We start from the raw sequence: 15,891 nt of genomic DNA on the forward strand, positions 1-15,891 counted from the left end.
CCCCAAACCAAAACCCTACAGTTTTGTCTCAAGAACAAACTGGTACTCCTTACTAATGCATTTTTAATATTATTTTAACACCCGTTTACCTGTGTGACTGACTGCTCCGCCTTGTAAATGATATCCTTCTTAATATGCATGCACTAATCTGAAAGACAATAATGGCCCCAGGGAAGCTGCATTCCATCAGGCAATTACCTGTTTTTAAAATCACCAAATAAGTAATTCACGCAACCGATTCCTCTTGCACATAATAAACCATTTTATCAGCTATGCCCTGCTTGGGCTGTTGTGTACCAGCTCTTTTTATTTCTTTGAGAACCACCACTAACCAAGGAAATTAATTGAAATAAGGCAGCGGGAGAGGGAAGTACCTGCTGTAACAGGAGCAGACAAAAGCACATTTCTAGAAGGGGAGTGATAAAGCTACATCTCTCAACGAGTCAAGGGCAAATGGGCTGATTTCACCACATAATTCAAACATTGCTCGCGAATTCGCAGATCACGTAAGGAATGCACCAGGCCTGAAGTACCTCTGCTCTGAGATTCCTTCGCTGTTGAACGTTATGTCAGAGCCTAAAGCAATTTCCAAAACTAGTTCTGTTCGCACATCACACCTGCTGCCAAAATCCACACACGTAACTTTCCAGGCAAAAATGGAAACCCTAAATGTTAAATAGGAAAAAAGAGAAAATCATAAAAAAAAGAGGGCTACACATTCAAGGTACAATAGTTACACACCAACAGCTCTAACGCATCAAGTTGTGACACATCCAGCACTTCTGAAACTCAAGACCCCTGAACCCAGGCGAGGCACAGAAAGGCCGTTTGTCTGCACAGCCTGCTTCACCCATCAGAGGCACTGGGAGCACACAGATCAACAGAGATCTTTGTCTGTTTGTAACTATAGGAAAAGCTTTACAACACAGCATTTGCAAGAAATTGAATTATATCCCTTAACTTTCTACAATGTTTCCAGCAGGATAAAGGATTTTTAAAAAAGCAGCCTCTAGGCATTGTATATGTACTTAATGTATCTGTGCTTCTAAACTATCTTTAATTAATGAAATATCCTAGAATTACTTATTAATAAAGATCTGTGGGCTTTGTAAACTCTAGACATTTTGCATGAATTAAAGAACAATATAATGAAGTTTTAATGAATACAAAGTCACAGTTAATGCAAAATTTATATAGAGCATGCCAGAGGGGAAAGGAATTTAAAAGTATTTTTAATCATAGGTTATTGGCAGCTGGATAGCTCGTTTTTGTACTTTCCTAATGGGTGCTTGGTATTTATATTATCACATTTATCATGCCAGCACAGTGTCTTGTCAGACTTGGTACAGTTCAGAAAGTCAAATGGACACCAGCTCATTTAAAGCCTCATTTGCTAATGAGGCATTTCTGCATCCTGCAGCAAACGTGGCGCTGGTGTCCACCAGGCCTGTGTTCTTCTGACCTGGTCACAGAGCACCTGAGAGCAGCTACTCCTCCTCAGCAGCATTTAGAGGCAGTTTCACTCCTACTGAATTAGCAGCAGCAATATCTGACATACTCTGCAACAGCCTCCAGCTTACTGGAGCTTGCAAGCTGAAATCTCTCACAGGGTGGACAAAATACACAAAAAATTTTTACTACCTTCAGCTAAACGTGAGCATTTCGGTTCTCGCCCTAAGTAAGGGACCTTCCAGCACACAGATGTGTCCCCTTCCAGCAACTTTAACATATCACAACCTCCAGCTTCTTACTGCACTGACACAAGGCACACTTCCAGCATATCTCCTTCCATCCCTGTTCACCTGTGATCTCTCAGTGAGCCAGCCACACAGACACAACTGGCAGCAATGTTCTACTTGTCCTACGCTCTGCATAAGAAAACAGGATGAAGCTTTCAGAGAACAGTAATTTTGTAGCAGGGTGGACTTGGCTTAAAACCACTGACATCAATACCATGTTAAAAATTATTCCACAACACCTATTCAAAAGGAAACTAAAAATAAGACAATAACTGACAGCTGAAACAGATGTAATATATATATAAAGAATCAAATTCTTTTAATTAACTCTTTATCAATGCTGAATGCATTCAACACAATTGTAAGTACATCCATAATTTTAATGCATTAAATACTTAACCCACAAAATTCAAATAGTGCAGGAGATACTGAATGCCAGAGGCTCGGTACAACTACTGCAACTGTACTTCATGACAAAAAGAAAAATGCTTTAGTGCTTCCATTTTACTGTCTTAGTATGTTCATTACAGTATTTTTCCCTTTATAAACTGGAAGGATACAGAGCTGGTCTTTCATGTTCAACATGACATTTAGTAGAAAAGTGTTACAAAACCCATCAGCTTTTCCTAAACACACACGCTGGAATTCTCCAGATAACACAACATGGGATTGTTGCCTTACAGCCAAGAAAGAAACTCCAAAACAAGGAAGCAAAACGCTGTCTTCAACTGCAGTGATGTTAACCCAGAGTAATGACAGTACATTCCATGGAAATAACCCGGAGCTACACCGGGAATAAGGAAGAGATCACTCCCTCACCTTCCCGATCCCCAGAAGCCCATCAACCTAAAGCTTAAAACAACAGGAAAGTTATGTCACAAAATGAAGCAGCAGTGACCTTCGAGGGTACCGTGAGACATTTCAAGACTGAAATTATTCTGAGTCAAGTCAAATGGGTTTAGTGCATTATGATTTGGCTTCATAAAAACATTCAAATGCACACCACATACAGAACACTTCGTGTTCCATGGTCAAGCTGTTAAAATCCCTGTATATTCCTTACACATGACTGAAATACATGGATTGAAAGCTACTAAAAATCCAGTTTAAAACAAAACCAAGTATTTTATGACCAATATTCTATCTGCAGCTGTAACTTACGAATTGGTGCTCCCATTTGAGGGGCTCCTGATGTAAATCTAACAAGAGATGCACTCGTATATAAAAATCAAAACAGGCAGATTCCTCCTTCCAGGCTGGAAAAAATTCCAATACACAGCATATTTAACCGATAAAAGGGAGCTAAGCTTTATCCAAGCCTTTTGTAATGCACTTAATCATTTATTTTTTCTTTTAAAAGAACCACTGGTATTAAATAGAGCTTTTTCTTTACATATAGTATTGGTATATACAAAAAACAAACACAGAACAAAAGACAGATGCAAAATAATCAAACAAGTGACTTCAGAAGTTCTGAAGCTCAGGAATATTTTGGTACAGGTCCAAAGTCTCTGGGTTTGAGAAAGCTCCTCGCTGCTCAACTTCTTTCCCTGCAATTATTTGCTTCACTGCTACTTCCACTTTTTTCCCATTTATTGTATACTGAAAAACAAAACCAGAAAGGATAAATTACAGTTTTCACATAGTACCTTCACAGAAATATTCATGAAAGCCCCCACCCAAGCCCAGAACCCAAGATTCAGCACATCTTCCCTTCTCTGTTACACTTCAAGCATATGAAACTTTCTTCTGACAAATCACTTGAAGAATAAGCAAAAATCAAGTAAGAGTTTATATGCAGTTTTAGTTTATTACTTCTACTTGCTAATACTGTAAGAACCCAATCAAGCTCCAACTTAAATCAAGGAAACCAGATCAGAATCATGGCATAAACACATCCAATTTGTAAACAATTTTCCATTTTCTAATTATCTAGTTTTCAAAAAAACAAAGCCCAACTCCACTGGGCTTTGGGAGAAGAAAATCAGGACTGCCCATCTTAAATGGTCAGTATTTTTCTAGTAGGCTACAGTGAAGCACTAAGCTTAAATGGTCCTCTACATTTATATGTTTCAAAACAAGCTGTAACAAACAGGCTTCACTTCTGAATCTCACACATTCTACTATATTGTGTTACTTGAAGTAAGGACCCTGCAGAAGAAAACCCTTCTTGGGATCAGACTGCTGTGATTTCTGACTGCGAGTAAGGAAGAACCACTGCAATGCTAAGAGCGACTGTCCAGGCCCATTTCAGACAGTCTTCTCTGCTTTTATAGGCACCAAGGCTTTAATACCATCTTCCCTGGGCTGGTACTGCTGAAGTCTGGGGGGGAGGGCACTTTGGAAAAGCCAAACTCCAGCCCCCTCCTTAGTCCTGTCTGTCTGGGAACATAAACTGCAGTTGCTTTGCTACAGAATCTGCTGATGGAGGAACCCAGGTCATTCCTGGACTCCAAAGCCACTGAAACTCCTCAACTCCAGCATTTTCCATCAGAGATTTCAGAGGCAGGCTAAATAATCCTCAACTCAACATACTCTCACAATACTGATCTCAAATCTAAATTAGATTTTCCTTATTACAACTACTGAAGCCATGTGTAATCCTACCCCTCCAAACCACCTTGATCAACTGCTCTTCCTCCCAATTAGCAACTTCGTTTTCCCAAGTGCTCAAAAAATCAGAACACCTCAGTGGCCTGCAAGGGAACTGCCCCCTCTAAAAAAAACAAACAAACAACCAAACCCAAAAAAACCCACACCGTCAAAATCCATCAGACTGTTCAAAGTAAATTTGTTCAAAGTAAATCTTGGGGCTGATGACCAGAATGCTCATCTGGTCAGGACAGGGCTAGAAAGATTTGCACTGAGAGTCTGCAGTATGGGTTTTTAACACCTGGGTATCTCACTAAAAAAATATAAATTTAAAATTCATGCTTGGTATACTGCAGCCCAAATCACTTCAACACAGCTATACTATTTCTACCAGCATACAGTCAGGATCAGATTGTGTTTCCAGATGAGGATTCAAATACATTTCTAAAAGTAGCAGGAAATCAAAAGAGGTTTCCCTTCCAAGCAAAACTTCCAAAGACAGCTTTGATCACTTTACCACTGGCATATTTATCTGAAAGGTAATTAAAATTCACTCAATTGTGAATTCAATCAAAGTGTGAACTAATTAACGATCTAAGCAGGCTTTCCTGAGGGGCAGCCCATCACAAACACCTCACTGCCACCAGCCTTGTGCTGTACATTCAGGTGATTTACACGGTGTACAGGTTCAGCACTTCATGCAGAAGCTAAGTCGCAGCTCAGAAAAATCTCCACCATTTCCCAGGGGCAGGGAATTTTCCACGCGGGCAGAAGGAGACAATCTGAGCCAAGCATTCCTTCTCCATTCTGCTGCTCCTAGAGCTGTCAAGGAGACTCTTGCAGAGAGCACTGCAAGAACCAGGCTTTCCAGCTAAAAAGTTCACACAGCAAGGGAAGAGCTCTCGAGAGTAAGAGAGCTTCAGGAGACTGAGCACACAGAACCTTTAGGTATAGAAATTTCTCTCCCTCCCTCTTAGGAGCACAAAGATTTTATTTTAGTTTAGTTACTGTTACAGTTAAATGGAGCTCTATTGCTGTCTTAGGTGGCTAAACAGATGTAAAAGTGAAATGGCTTACAAAAATATTTTTATAAATTTGCTCAGTGCTCTCAGCTGTAAGATCATTGCTTGAAACAGGAAAACAAAAATAAAAATAAGCTTATGTGTAGCCATAAAAGCAAAATTACCTTTTTAATATTTTCCTTTAAAAGGCTTAAGTACATATTACTGTGAAAACACAACATTTATGAACGGAGAATGGGCATTTTTAGGTATTGCTAAGAAACAAAAACATTCTTAGCTGAAAAAGGAGATGAAATGATGTTGCTAGGCAACATAGACAAACTATTTATAAAGCTCAAATACACTTTTGAGATGCTAAAACTTCCACGCATGTGGGTTTGAAGAGCAATGACAACTGCTCCTTAATTACTATTCAAGGTGACAAAGAAAAAAAAAGGCAGGCAGCATTTTTTCCTGACATACCGGAATGCCTTTGGTTTCTAGAATGAGGCTTGGAACATGCCTGGCAGAAAGGGCTCTACGGATCGCATCTCGAATCCTTTTCACCAGCTCCTCACCGAACGTGTGGTTTAATGCCATCTTCAGGAAGAGTATCACCCTCTCCTCCCCGTCTTTGTTGTACTGAGGGACACAGAGGCTGTCGGAAACCTCCTCAAAGGCTTCAACTGCAAATAAAGGAAGAGTCCTCATTAGCACTTGCGTTCAGGTATTTGGATGCACAATTTTTGCAGCTGCACCAGAGGAAATGTCTTTCCTAGAGCTGCAGAGGCAGAACAGACATGCTGGCTCGTTCATTCTACGGCAAGCTTCCTCTCGGGGTGCTCTGCGATTTTAACTCCCGCTCAGGTAAAATCCAGGTTTAAGGATCATACTCATTTAGAACTAGGACAAAAACCAAATTGCTTTAACTTTTGGGGCAGATGACAAGCTTTTACACTAAGCCATTTTCTTTCACTTTCCTCACAATCCGCACTGCCGCGCAGAGAGAAGACAACCCTGCTGATCACACAAGAACCAGGAGAGGCAGCAGGTCCTTAAGTCTCAGATTAGCACCTTTGCAGGCACACGGCTTCACCACCTTTCACGAGACAGACCTTCAAGATGTGAGGTACAAGCTCAAGAACTTCTAATTATTAGAATCTAATTATACAATCAAAACAGTGCCGAGAGCTCATCTCGGGCAGGGGGAAGAAAAGCCTCAGAGGTCCAGTATTCTTTTATAATTCTGCATGATATTCATCAGTAAGGCCTTATTTATGAAAGCAATATCTTATGGAGAACACATCTCAGGTGGTCGTGTCTCCAGCCCTACAGATGCTTCAAGAAAGCAACCAATTTAAAGTCTACAAAATCAGATTTTAGTTAATGCTAACATGCTCTGCACTGTCTTTCATTCGGAAAAAAGGTAAGTATTATTACTTAATACTTCCAAACATTTTTACAATGCTTACATTTCAGATGTAATGCCATAGCTGAAAGAGGTGGAAAGTTAATGTCATACCTATGTTATAGATTTCAGAACTTCCAAATCTTACTCCATTTGGATTTAATGTACCATCACTGAAAAGCACACACAAAAGAAGCATTAAAATGTGATTAGAGTTTGATGAAAAGAGAAAAACTGATGTAATTAACCAAGTCTCTCTACATCTCATGCAGTGAATATACACATCAGAAACAGAATTTTTAAAGTAATTAAATTTTAAAAAGACATTTTGTTCATTAGAATGAAGTTGCAGAGAACCTCAACATTCTTCATTCACTTCCTAGGCCCTCCCCTTTCCAGTAGCCTACACACACCGATGACAAAGCAGACCACAAAAAAAAAAAAAAATCTTAGTTCTCCATCGTACTGCAATTGCACATCATTACTTTTGTGTTTCCTATCCAGCTGCCTCACACCGTGTGTCTGTTGAGGAGCTCCATTTGTGACCATGCCAGCACAGCTTCAAGGCACTCACTCAACTTTGATTTGAACAGGAACGTGGAAACACAAGCAGAAAATTTAGCCCTGACTGTGATCTTGAATGCCTATGATCACTAGGACAAGCATGATTTATGCCTGACCTTTTCTGTAAAAGAAGTCAATGGCAAAGCCAAGACCAGAGGACAAGTTTCCTGATTCGCCACCTCGAATGTGCTGCACTCTCAATTCTAACTCACAGACAATCATTATACACCACAGAACACAAAACCAAGCCCAATACTGTCTTGGATTCATATTTACAAAAGTGGAGAACTCCAAAACGGGCTCCCTCCCCTCTAATCCAGCTGTTCTGACTAATGTAAGGGTTCAAATCAGTAACACTGAATTTAACAAAACAAGTATAAAGGAAATGGGCATGACAGAGAATCATGTACACTGTGCTCCAAGGTGAAGTTTGCAAATTTCTAACATTTCTTTGCTTAGAACACGTTCACCAAGATACTGTACCTGCGACCCAGCATGACAATTCCTCCTGTCTTGGGATTAATTTTGCAGTAATCGCCATGGGCCCAAACACCTGTTAGAGAATGACAGGTGTTACGCAGCTGATTTCTTATTCACCCAGTCACAGCAGACATTTGTGTAACCCAAAAATATAAAAAGAGATGTATGTTGAGAACCACACAGAGCAGATGTAGCAGTACTTAACTACACAAACAATCCACATTGTGTTTACTACAGAGAGCTAGCACACACAAGAGTTACTCGCACATCAGGATCAAACCCTACGTTATCTTCTGCTGGCTTGTCCGCGTGACTACACAGCATCCTTTACAAGACAGATCAGTAGCTGCTCGGGACACCACATTTTGAGGAAACTGGAAGAATCTTCCACAAAGGTGACAATATTCCCACCACTCTTTCTTGATCCACTTATGTGCAATTCTGTGCAAGAAGCTCTCTGGGCACACACAACAGGCCTCAACAATTGCCCAGGGAGTTTGTGCCTAATGTGCTTGATTTGTGTTAATGTAAAACTATATTTGACTTCTCAAAGCTGGAATAGCTTTTGCATTATTTTTTTAAGATTGATGGTGCTACAGCAGCCTGCCATGAACAGGAAAACAAGCCAATTCTACTCAAATTTTTCTAAAGAAAAACCAAGCCTCAGTTATTTGCACATGCATGTGCATGAGACCATGTTCTAAACTTAACTGTTGCAACCTTAGGCCCATTTACAAGGAAAGACAGGAAAATGGGTTTCAGACAATCTCTGGGCCAGATCTCAGTCTTTCATATTTGTATTTCTTTTTCCCATTTATTGCTGTCAGGCTCTGCATGAAGACCACAACCTCCACAACTCCTTTAATTTTGCTACATTATCTCATGCGGCACATCCTGACTTCTCATAAATGTACTCTGTACCACTGCTACTTGTAAAAAAAAAAAAATAAATACAGAAAACCCCACAAAAACACACTCCTGTCTCCATGAAGCGGCAACTGGAGGGCCTGCTCCCATAAGCACCCCTGCCCAGCAGCCAGCAGAGCGCTCAGCACGGCTGTGCCACCTAAGCAAAAGCTGCAGATGAGCAGAGTCCCCCACAATTACAAAGCAAGCCTCTGGCCCACAGTACCTGCTCCTTTACTCTTACCACCACTGGAAGACTGAATGAAGGCAGAATATGTACATTTGAGGCAGCATATATATAAAGCTCATGCTAGTGAGGTAGCAGGTCAGCACTTGCCCCTTTGGATTCAGCCCTCAGGCTGGGCAGGAGCAGCCTGGCAGAGGTGCAGTAGCACTCATTAGGGCAGGGCTGCTCCCTAACCCACTCAGGGTTTCCATTTCACACTCATGCCAAGCGCTCTGTGCCTGCACAACAGATTATCAGGCTGCCTAATAAGAGCAGGGGCAAAATGGAATTGGATCTTTCCAGAGATTTGGATTTCCAGCTGATTTGGATGCAAGTTCAAAATAAAGCACTAGAAACCAGAGAGTGAGATGTGAAACGTGCTGTGGAGTTCTGACCCTGGAAATTTAGATTCAAACCTGTATCTGCCTATCACAGGGCAAGAATAAACCTGTTCCTTCCTAATAGCAGCAACTCAATCTATATCCTTGGTCAGTTTGAGCAACACTCAAAGCTTTTCATTACATACCTGGGAATTTTGAAAAATAAGCCTTCCTGTATTTGCTTCCATTCTCATCATTCCAGAAGTGTGTAGGCTGACAGGGAATGGGCTTGGTACAAACCAGCTCTCCACTTTCACCCCAGACTGGTTTTCCTATTTACAAAGAAACAAGCATTTTCTGCATTTCCATTCTGTAAACGACAGTATCAAAGCAAAGACCTTCCACAGTTATTACTGACATGCCAGATGAGATGAGCTGTGACTGGTGGGCTTAACAGCTTGTGTTCCATTCCTAAAACTTACACCCATCTTACCCTCAGTACCCTCCAGAGGGTTACACCACAGGGTGGAAGCCAGCCTGACATCCACATCAAAGCTAATTAGCACACACACATCAGAGGTTAGAATTTGGTCTTTATGTGCTTTAGTAGAGCAACGGAATAGAAAAGCTTTTACAGCACTGACTATCTTCCCTAGACTCCTCTACAATCCAAATCAGAAGGATCCAGAGGCAGGTTTTATGGAATACATTTCCTAAGTGAAGCCACCCATCTACCAGCTGACTCTTTACCCATGTGATGGATGAAATGTCAGGTCACAGCACTGCTGTATTTGATAAGCATGTGTAATATTTTGAATAATTGTTACCTTCATCATTCCATGCTTCTACAGCCATTCCGAGATTTCTGGCCTGAATTTCTCCTTTGTAAACTGGAATTGTAACATTCTGACCCATGAAACATGAAATTATATCTGTACCACCTGCAATAAAGAAAGTTAATTTACAATGCACACTACTTTTTGGAAAAAAGCAAAATTGAAAACTCTAGAAAGAGCAAACTGCCACCTTCGCTAAATGCTTCTGATCCACATTAAACATAAAACAGTATTACCTAGGATGTTGTGATTTTTTTTTTGCAAGAAGATTTCTTTTAATATCTTTATGTGTATGCCCTTCATGCAGGAATACTCCTTAAGGCATAACTTCTCTTTTTCCAACAGCTTCTTTAATCTGATTTAAGGAAATTTCCATTTATATGAAAATAAGAAAATAAACAGGCCTGAGTTTACAGACTTAGATATTTAAAATCACTTTAAAATGTTTTCTGTTTGTTTTCATTAGGTTAAAGTAACAAGTCTAGCTTGTTCCACCCAATATTTACTTAGCTTTTGTATCTTGTTCTCATTAGCACAGAGCAGGGGGAAAATATGCCTATAGGATGAACAGTTATCTTAATAAAAATAGATACTGTCAAAGTGCTTACTTAACTAGAGTATTTATAGTCTTTCTAGGACTTCAAGAAAGTAGAATTACAAAAGACATAAATCAATCATGCTAGCTTTACTCAAAAATAGTCTTCTGCACTTGAGATTATTAATGTCTACAGTAGAAAGTTCAAGATGCAGCACTACTCTTATTAAAACCAGAGTCAGAGGTGAGTTCAGTAGCAGAATGCTCAGGCTTTAGAAAGAAAACAAAGCGAGTTATAAAGCCCTTGGAAAAAGAATCAGTCCTTGTTACGAAGCAGAATGAGGAGTTCTGTGGCAGACCTTATGTGAATAGAAGTTGCCTCAGCTAGCAGTCCTCACAACAAACTGCACAGTAGGTGGGCTTGATATTTTTCTAATTACATAATTTACAAAAAAAAAATGTGTCTACTGTGCCAGTTACTTGGCACAAAAGAATCGAGATAGGAACATGGAAAATCCTCTCCAAGAGGTATTTTCTGCTAGAGTCAGCTATTTGCAGAACAGTGTGTTCTGTAGGTTAATAGACTTCTTGTGATCTCACCCTACTACCCCTAAGGACAGCCAGTCAAAATAAATGATCCTACTTAAAAAGCCAAAAAACTAAAACCCAAAACATGCACCACGTCAGAAACATTCCACCCAAAAGCCTTTGAGTGTACAAGCTTCATTACAGCACACTGAATTATGCAGAAAATCTGTGCACTAAAAAAACCAATTAATTCCAATTTAACCATAACCAGGCCTGAATGATCCAAGGCTTAAGCTCCTCAAATACATGGCAGCAAAGAAGCTCAAAGGAAAAGCAGAGGCAGTGAAGAGAATTAGTAAGATGCGAGGAGCATAAAGCATCACCTGAAATGGATCCCAGGAGGACACTGCTCTTTATGTGCTTGTAGACATACTCGTAGCTTTGCGACTTGAGCGGGGATCCTGTAGACAGGATAGTGTGGAGTGTTTGCAGGTTGTGTGTTTCACCTGAAAAAGGAGGAAAAAACCAAAACAGATTCAGGCTGAGTTTTCACAAGGGTTTGTACCTATTTGTCACTATGATCCAGAATAACTACATAAAAGACTTTGTGACAAGATACAGGGTCAGAACCTGAAGAGGAAAGGTAGGACAGAGGACAAAAGGGATTCAATAGATTTTTCAAAGCTTACATGGCTTTAAATTTTTCTCTTCTAACACAGCCAACCACTTTGCACCCGTTCCAAGGATGGTGATCCTAGAGGGGAAAAAAGTTTAAATGTTTTGCATATTTAAATGTGCCAAGATTCTAATGACCTCCAACTCCCACTACAATAAGCAGAGGCTGTTAGACACTCTGTACATTGATTAGTCAAGCAATGCAGTCTCTTAAAGCTTTCTAAGTGCAAGGCACATCCTTTTAAGCAATCAAAATTAGTCAGATCACATGTCATTTCTGCAGCTTTGAAACTTTTATTTCTGTCTTTAAATATTAAGCAAAGCTTCTCCACCTCGTGGAAAACGTTCACTTTAATTTACACGAATGCCTAACTGCAGAACACTAAGACACCACAAAATATTTTAATGTGTACTTCATTAATGGGCCATAATTGCCATTAATCTGTTTAACATAAAACTGCTGCCTTGTTACACTTGCGTATAAAAAAATGTTGCCATTTCAGGCAGAGTTTAACAAAGAATACTTCACCCTGAAGACAGCAGACAGTGATTTTTCTTAGATACTTGTTCAGCTTCCACTGATGAAAGTCTGAGCTGCAGGGACCTGCTGTACAGAACATTTGGCCTAGCTAACCGAACAACTGAATGCCAGCCTTGCAAAAACTGTATTATACAACAGAATTAAAACCTAAAACAAAGGCTGTACCCCTTCCCTGCTTTATCGATAGGTGTCCTAGTTTAATGTTTCTGCTGACTTCTGCTGCCTTCTGCTAATTCACTTTATATTACAGCAATAAACCCACTCAAGAAAGTGCACGCAGACAAAGGTAAGGGATGCAGCCTGAGCGTCCAGAACACAGGCAACACGTGCATCAGTGAAACTTAAAATAAGACCCTGCTACCTTTGCTTTTACTCCAAAGGCAAGAAGAAGGTCGAAGAGCTCTTGAGACAGTTTCAGACACAGAGAGCAGGCGAGCTCAACTCTACGGAAAGGGAATGGGTCTGTCTTTGCCATGGAGGTGGGTGACAGTCACCAGAGGCTGCCAGCCCTTGGGTAGGGACAGGGTCAGGCTACAGGCACGGAGCAGTTGGTCAGGTAGGCGGAACAGCGCAGCAGGAGCCCACACAAGCCTGCTGCTCCTCCAGTATCGCACCTACCACACGCACGTGAATGGTTTGTACTCTTGTGCAATACCTTACTTCCCTTCCATGCTTTAAGTTAATGCTGTTGGAATATGTCATTATCACAGTTGGAATACATAATGCTGCTCTGTTTATTTTTAAGCTCTTTGACGCTTCCTCTACAGCACACGTAGAGCCTAGTCACTATTATTTCTGTCCAAATGCTATATATTTGATGGATGGTGACCAAATACAGTTCACTTCAGAGCTTTAACTGATATCCACTTGAGTAATTCTTGTCATGCAGTATGAGATATCCTGATGATACTGTAAGAATATGCTATCTGAAGGCAACTATGGTACATCTTCAGAGAAGTAAGTTGTCTTAACATGTTGAAGCCTTTTTTTTTTTAAATATGTAACATATGACTGAGTTGGGAACAGACTGCGTTCTGAAGTACCACACAGATGGCCACCGCTTTTAGCACCAGATTACAGAAGTGAGACATGCAGACACATTTTGGTTATCTTCACTTGCTTTTGGCATGTAGAAACAATGCTTAAAATAAGCTATGTTATTTCTTGGTTCTAAATTTTTGCCTGTTATTCTACCAGGGCTTTTGGGAGACGGGGTGACACACATGTCTTAAGTTTGTGGGTTTGTTTTGTGTTGTTTTTTCACTGGAAGCATTCTGACTAGGCATTAGCCTTCAACTATAATAGTCAGAGACAAAATGTCATTCTTTAAATATTACATGTCACAAAAGACTGAGCAAAGTTTAAATTATTAATTATCAAGAGTCAGGAAGTGAATCTTTGGGCACCCACTTTCCACCACAAATTAATTCATTTTAATTGTCAATTAAAAACTACATTCATTTTACCAGTAATACCATTCAAATCCACTCTCTACATCCAGCTGGCAAAATAGGAACGTTACAGGTTAAAAAAAAATTTAAGCAGCATACAAAGCCAAATACCACCACAGGATTTTAGTTATCTAACACCTGTCATTTCTCTCAGCTTCGAGAGAGGGCACTGCAAGCATTTTTAGGGACAAAGAACTGTAAAACAATTAACAACAGTTTGACAGAAAGAATTCAGCATTATAGATTAAAAAGCAAAATATGAAAATATAAGAACCCTGCTGAGCTTTTCCAGTCAATTTATGTGTTTAAGTCAAAGTGCTATATTGACCTACTTGAAATAAAGGATCCTTATTTTCTAAGTTCTGAGTGTGCTGAGAAATTACTCTTCAGATTGCTCCCAATTACTGCCTTTTGAAAAAGCTACTCTTGAAAACTGACTATTGAACCAAAACCCTTTGTTTGCCTGGAATTCAAATACCTGACTCAAGTTTGGAACAATCAGCTCTTTGTCTCTTCTGCTCCCTCTCAGCCTGTTTTAGTACAAAGAAGTAATTTCACTAAGGCAGAAGATAAATAGGTCATGCGACATTGTAGTTTCTGGCCACGGGAGTGACACCTCTAACAAGGTTACTTGTACGCGGTCATCGTAACCGGAGCAAAGATCCTCATCCTTCCCTTTGGTGGTGTTTACATACCCTAGTCTGTCAGTCAAGTCCCAGAGCACGTTCGGTGATGGAACTAGAGGAGATCCATCATACAGGACCACTGAAGCTCCTGTAGCAAGTGCAGTCACTAGCCAATTCCACATCATCCAGCCCGTCTGGAAAAAACAAACACATACATTAGTTTCTATCTTGGTCAGCAAGCTGCCCGCTTTCCTGGCAGCTCAGTCGCAGGATCAGGAGTGTTGTTGCTGTCCCAGCTGGCAGAGGAGCTACAGGCAACTAGAACATGATGGACAGGTGTAGCTCTTGGCAGAAACACCTGGACCAAAGCTTGCTCCTTGTCCTTAAGCAGGAGGTGTCATCTTCTCCTCCTCTCTCCTTGCCCAAACTTTTCCTGCTTTAAGAAACTGTTAGACCAACACCCAAGTTTACTCCCGCCTCTGCTGATTATGCCTAACTGTATCACTTAATAATCAGAAAATCAGGCTGGAGAACTCTGTTCTCTCACTTGTCCCAAGACTGGATCAGCTACATGTTTCTGACAGACATTCAACTAACTCATCCTTATAAATCCGTAATGAGATGGGGATTCCATGTCTCCCCATACACATGCCTTTAAAGCACGAGTCAAGAGACAGGACATCTTTGGGACAAGGTAATTATAATGATTCCTCCATGGAGATATCACAAACTGACTAGTAGTGTTAAAGTTCAGAAAGGAAATCATGAGGAAAGGCATTAACCTTCTCAAACCATTCAAGTAACAGGAGACTTTGGAATAGCTTCATCGCAGCACTAGAAAAAGCCACCACATAACTCCTAACATTTATCAGTTTTACTTCCTTGCCTTTAAGCTTAATACTTGAGCAGCTTTCCTCCCCTCCAAAAAGACATGACAGAAATTCTCATCTTTAGTATGGTCAAGCCTTGCAGAATACAAAGCAGGTGGAGCTTGTTTTGCAGGTGATATTGATAAGGCAGATCAATAAACCCAAAAGACTGTAAAAATCAATTGATCAATTTTCCTCACTAATTAGATCAGGAACATTTAACAAAGGTTTGACCTTTCATCAGAAATGTCCTTTCTTGCATTTCGTTCCACTTTTTTTAATTCAGTTAAGTAGGACAATCCCTTGCAGGACATTAATTAAAAATACATTAAAATATACTTGTAGGAAACTTTCTCTAAAAGTGTTTTTTAAAATGTCTTAATAAGCCACACTTGCCGTTGTATAGTACATAATAATGTCATTGCTGGTCATGTTGCCATGAAGAATGTGTTCCTTCAGATGCTGTATTAGCGTACCCTGAAAAAATAAAGACAAGTATCACTTCACACAAGTGAAAAGCAAAACTCTGACAGCACATTAAGACTTTAAAAAAAAAAATCCCTAATGTTGTCAATCCTTTGCAGGGTCCACTCC

The 15,891-nt window shown here is 40.2% G+C and overlaps 1 protein-coding gene across 1 annotated transcript in view; it reads right to left on the bottom strand.

The window, feature by feature from the left end:
* Positions 1-2,021: 2,021 nt before the first annotated feature.
* The window catches only part of AACS (acetoacetyl-CoA synthetase), a gene marked incomplete at its 5' end in the record, with an annotated part of 30,476 nt that continues 16,606 nt past the window's right edge, over positions 2,022-15,891 (bottom strand). The window contains 10 exons of the mRNA XM_009865644.1: positions 2,022-3,341; positions 5,816-6,018; positions 6,855-6,913; positions 7,788-7,857; positions 9,443-9,568; positions 10,064-10,177; positions 11,519-11,641; positions 11,825-11,889; positions 14,498-14,622; positions 15,694-15,774. Coding sequence (XP_009863946.1) covers positions 3,204-3,341; positions 5,816-6,018; positions 6,855-6,913; positions 7,788-7,857; positions 9,443-9,568; positions 10,064-10,177; positions 11,519-11,641; positions 11,825-11,889; positions 14,498-14,622; positions 15,694-15,774 — 1,104 coding nt within the window. The remainder of the gene's footprint in view (positions 3,342-5,815; positions 6,019-6,854; positions 6,914-7,787; positions 7,858-9,442; positions 9,569-10,063; positions 10,178-11,518; positions 11,642-11,824; positions 11,890-14,497; positions 14,623-15,693; positions 15,775-15,891) is intronic.

This window comes from Apaloderma vittatum, unplaced genomic scaffold, assembly GCF_000703405.1.
Source record: "Apaloderma vittatum isolate BGI_N311 unplaced genomic scaffold, ASM70340v1 scaffold9220, whole genome shotgun sequence".
Lineage (NCBI taxonomy): Eukaryota > Metazoa > Chordata > Aves > Trogoniformes > Trogonidae > Apaloderma > Apaloderma vittatum.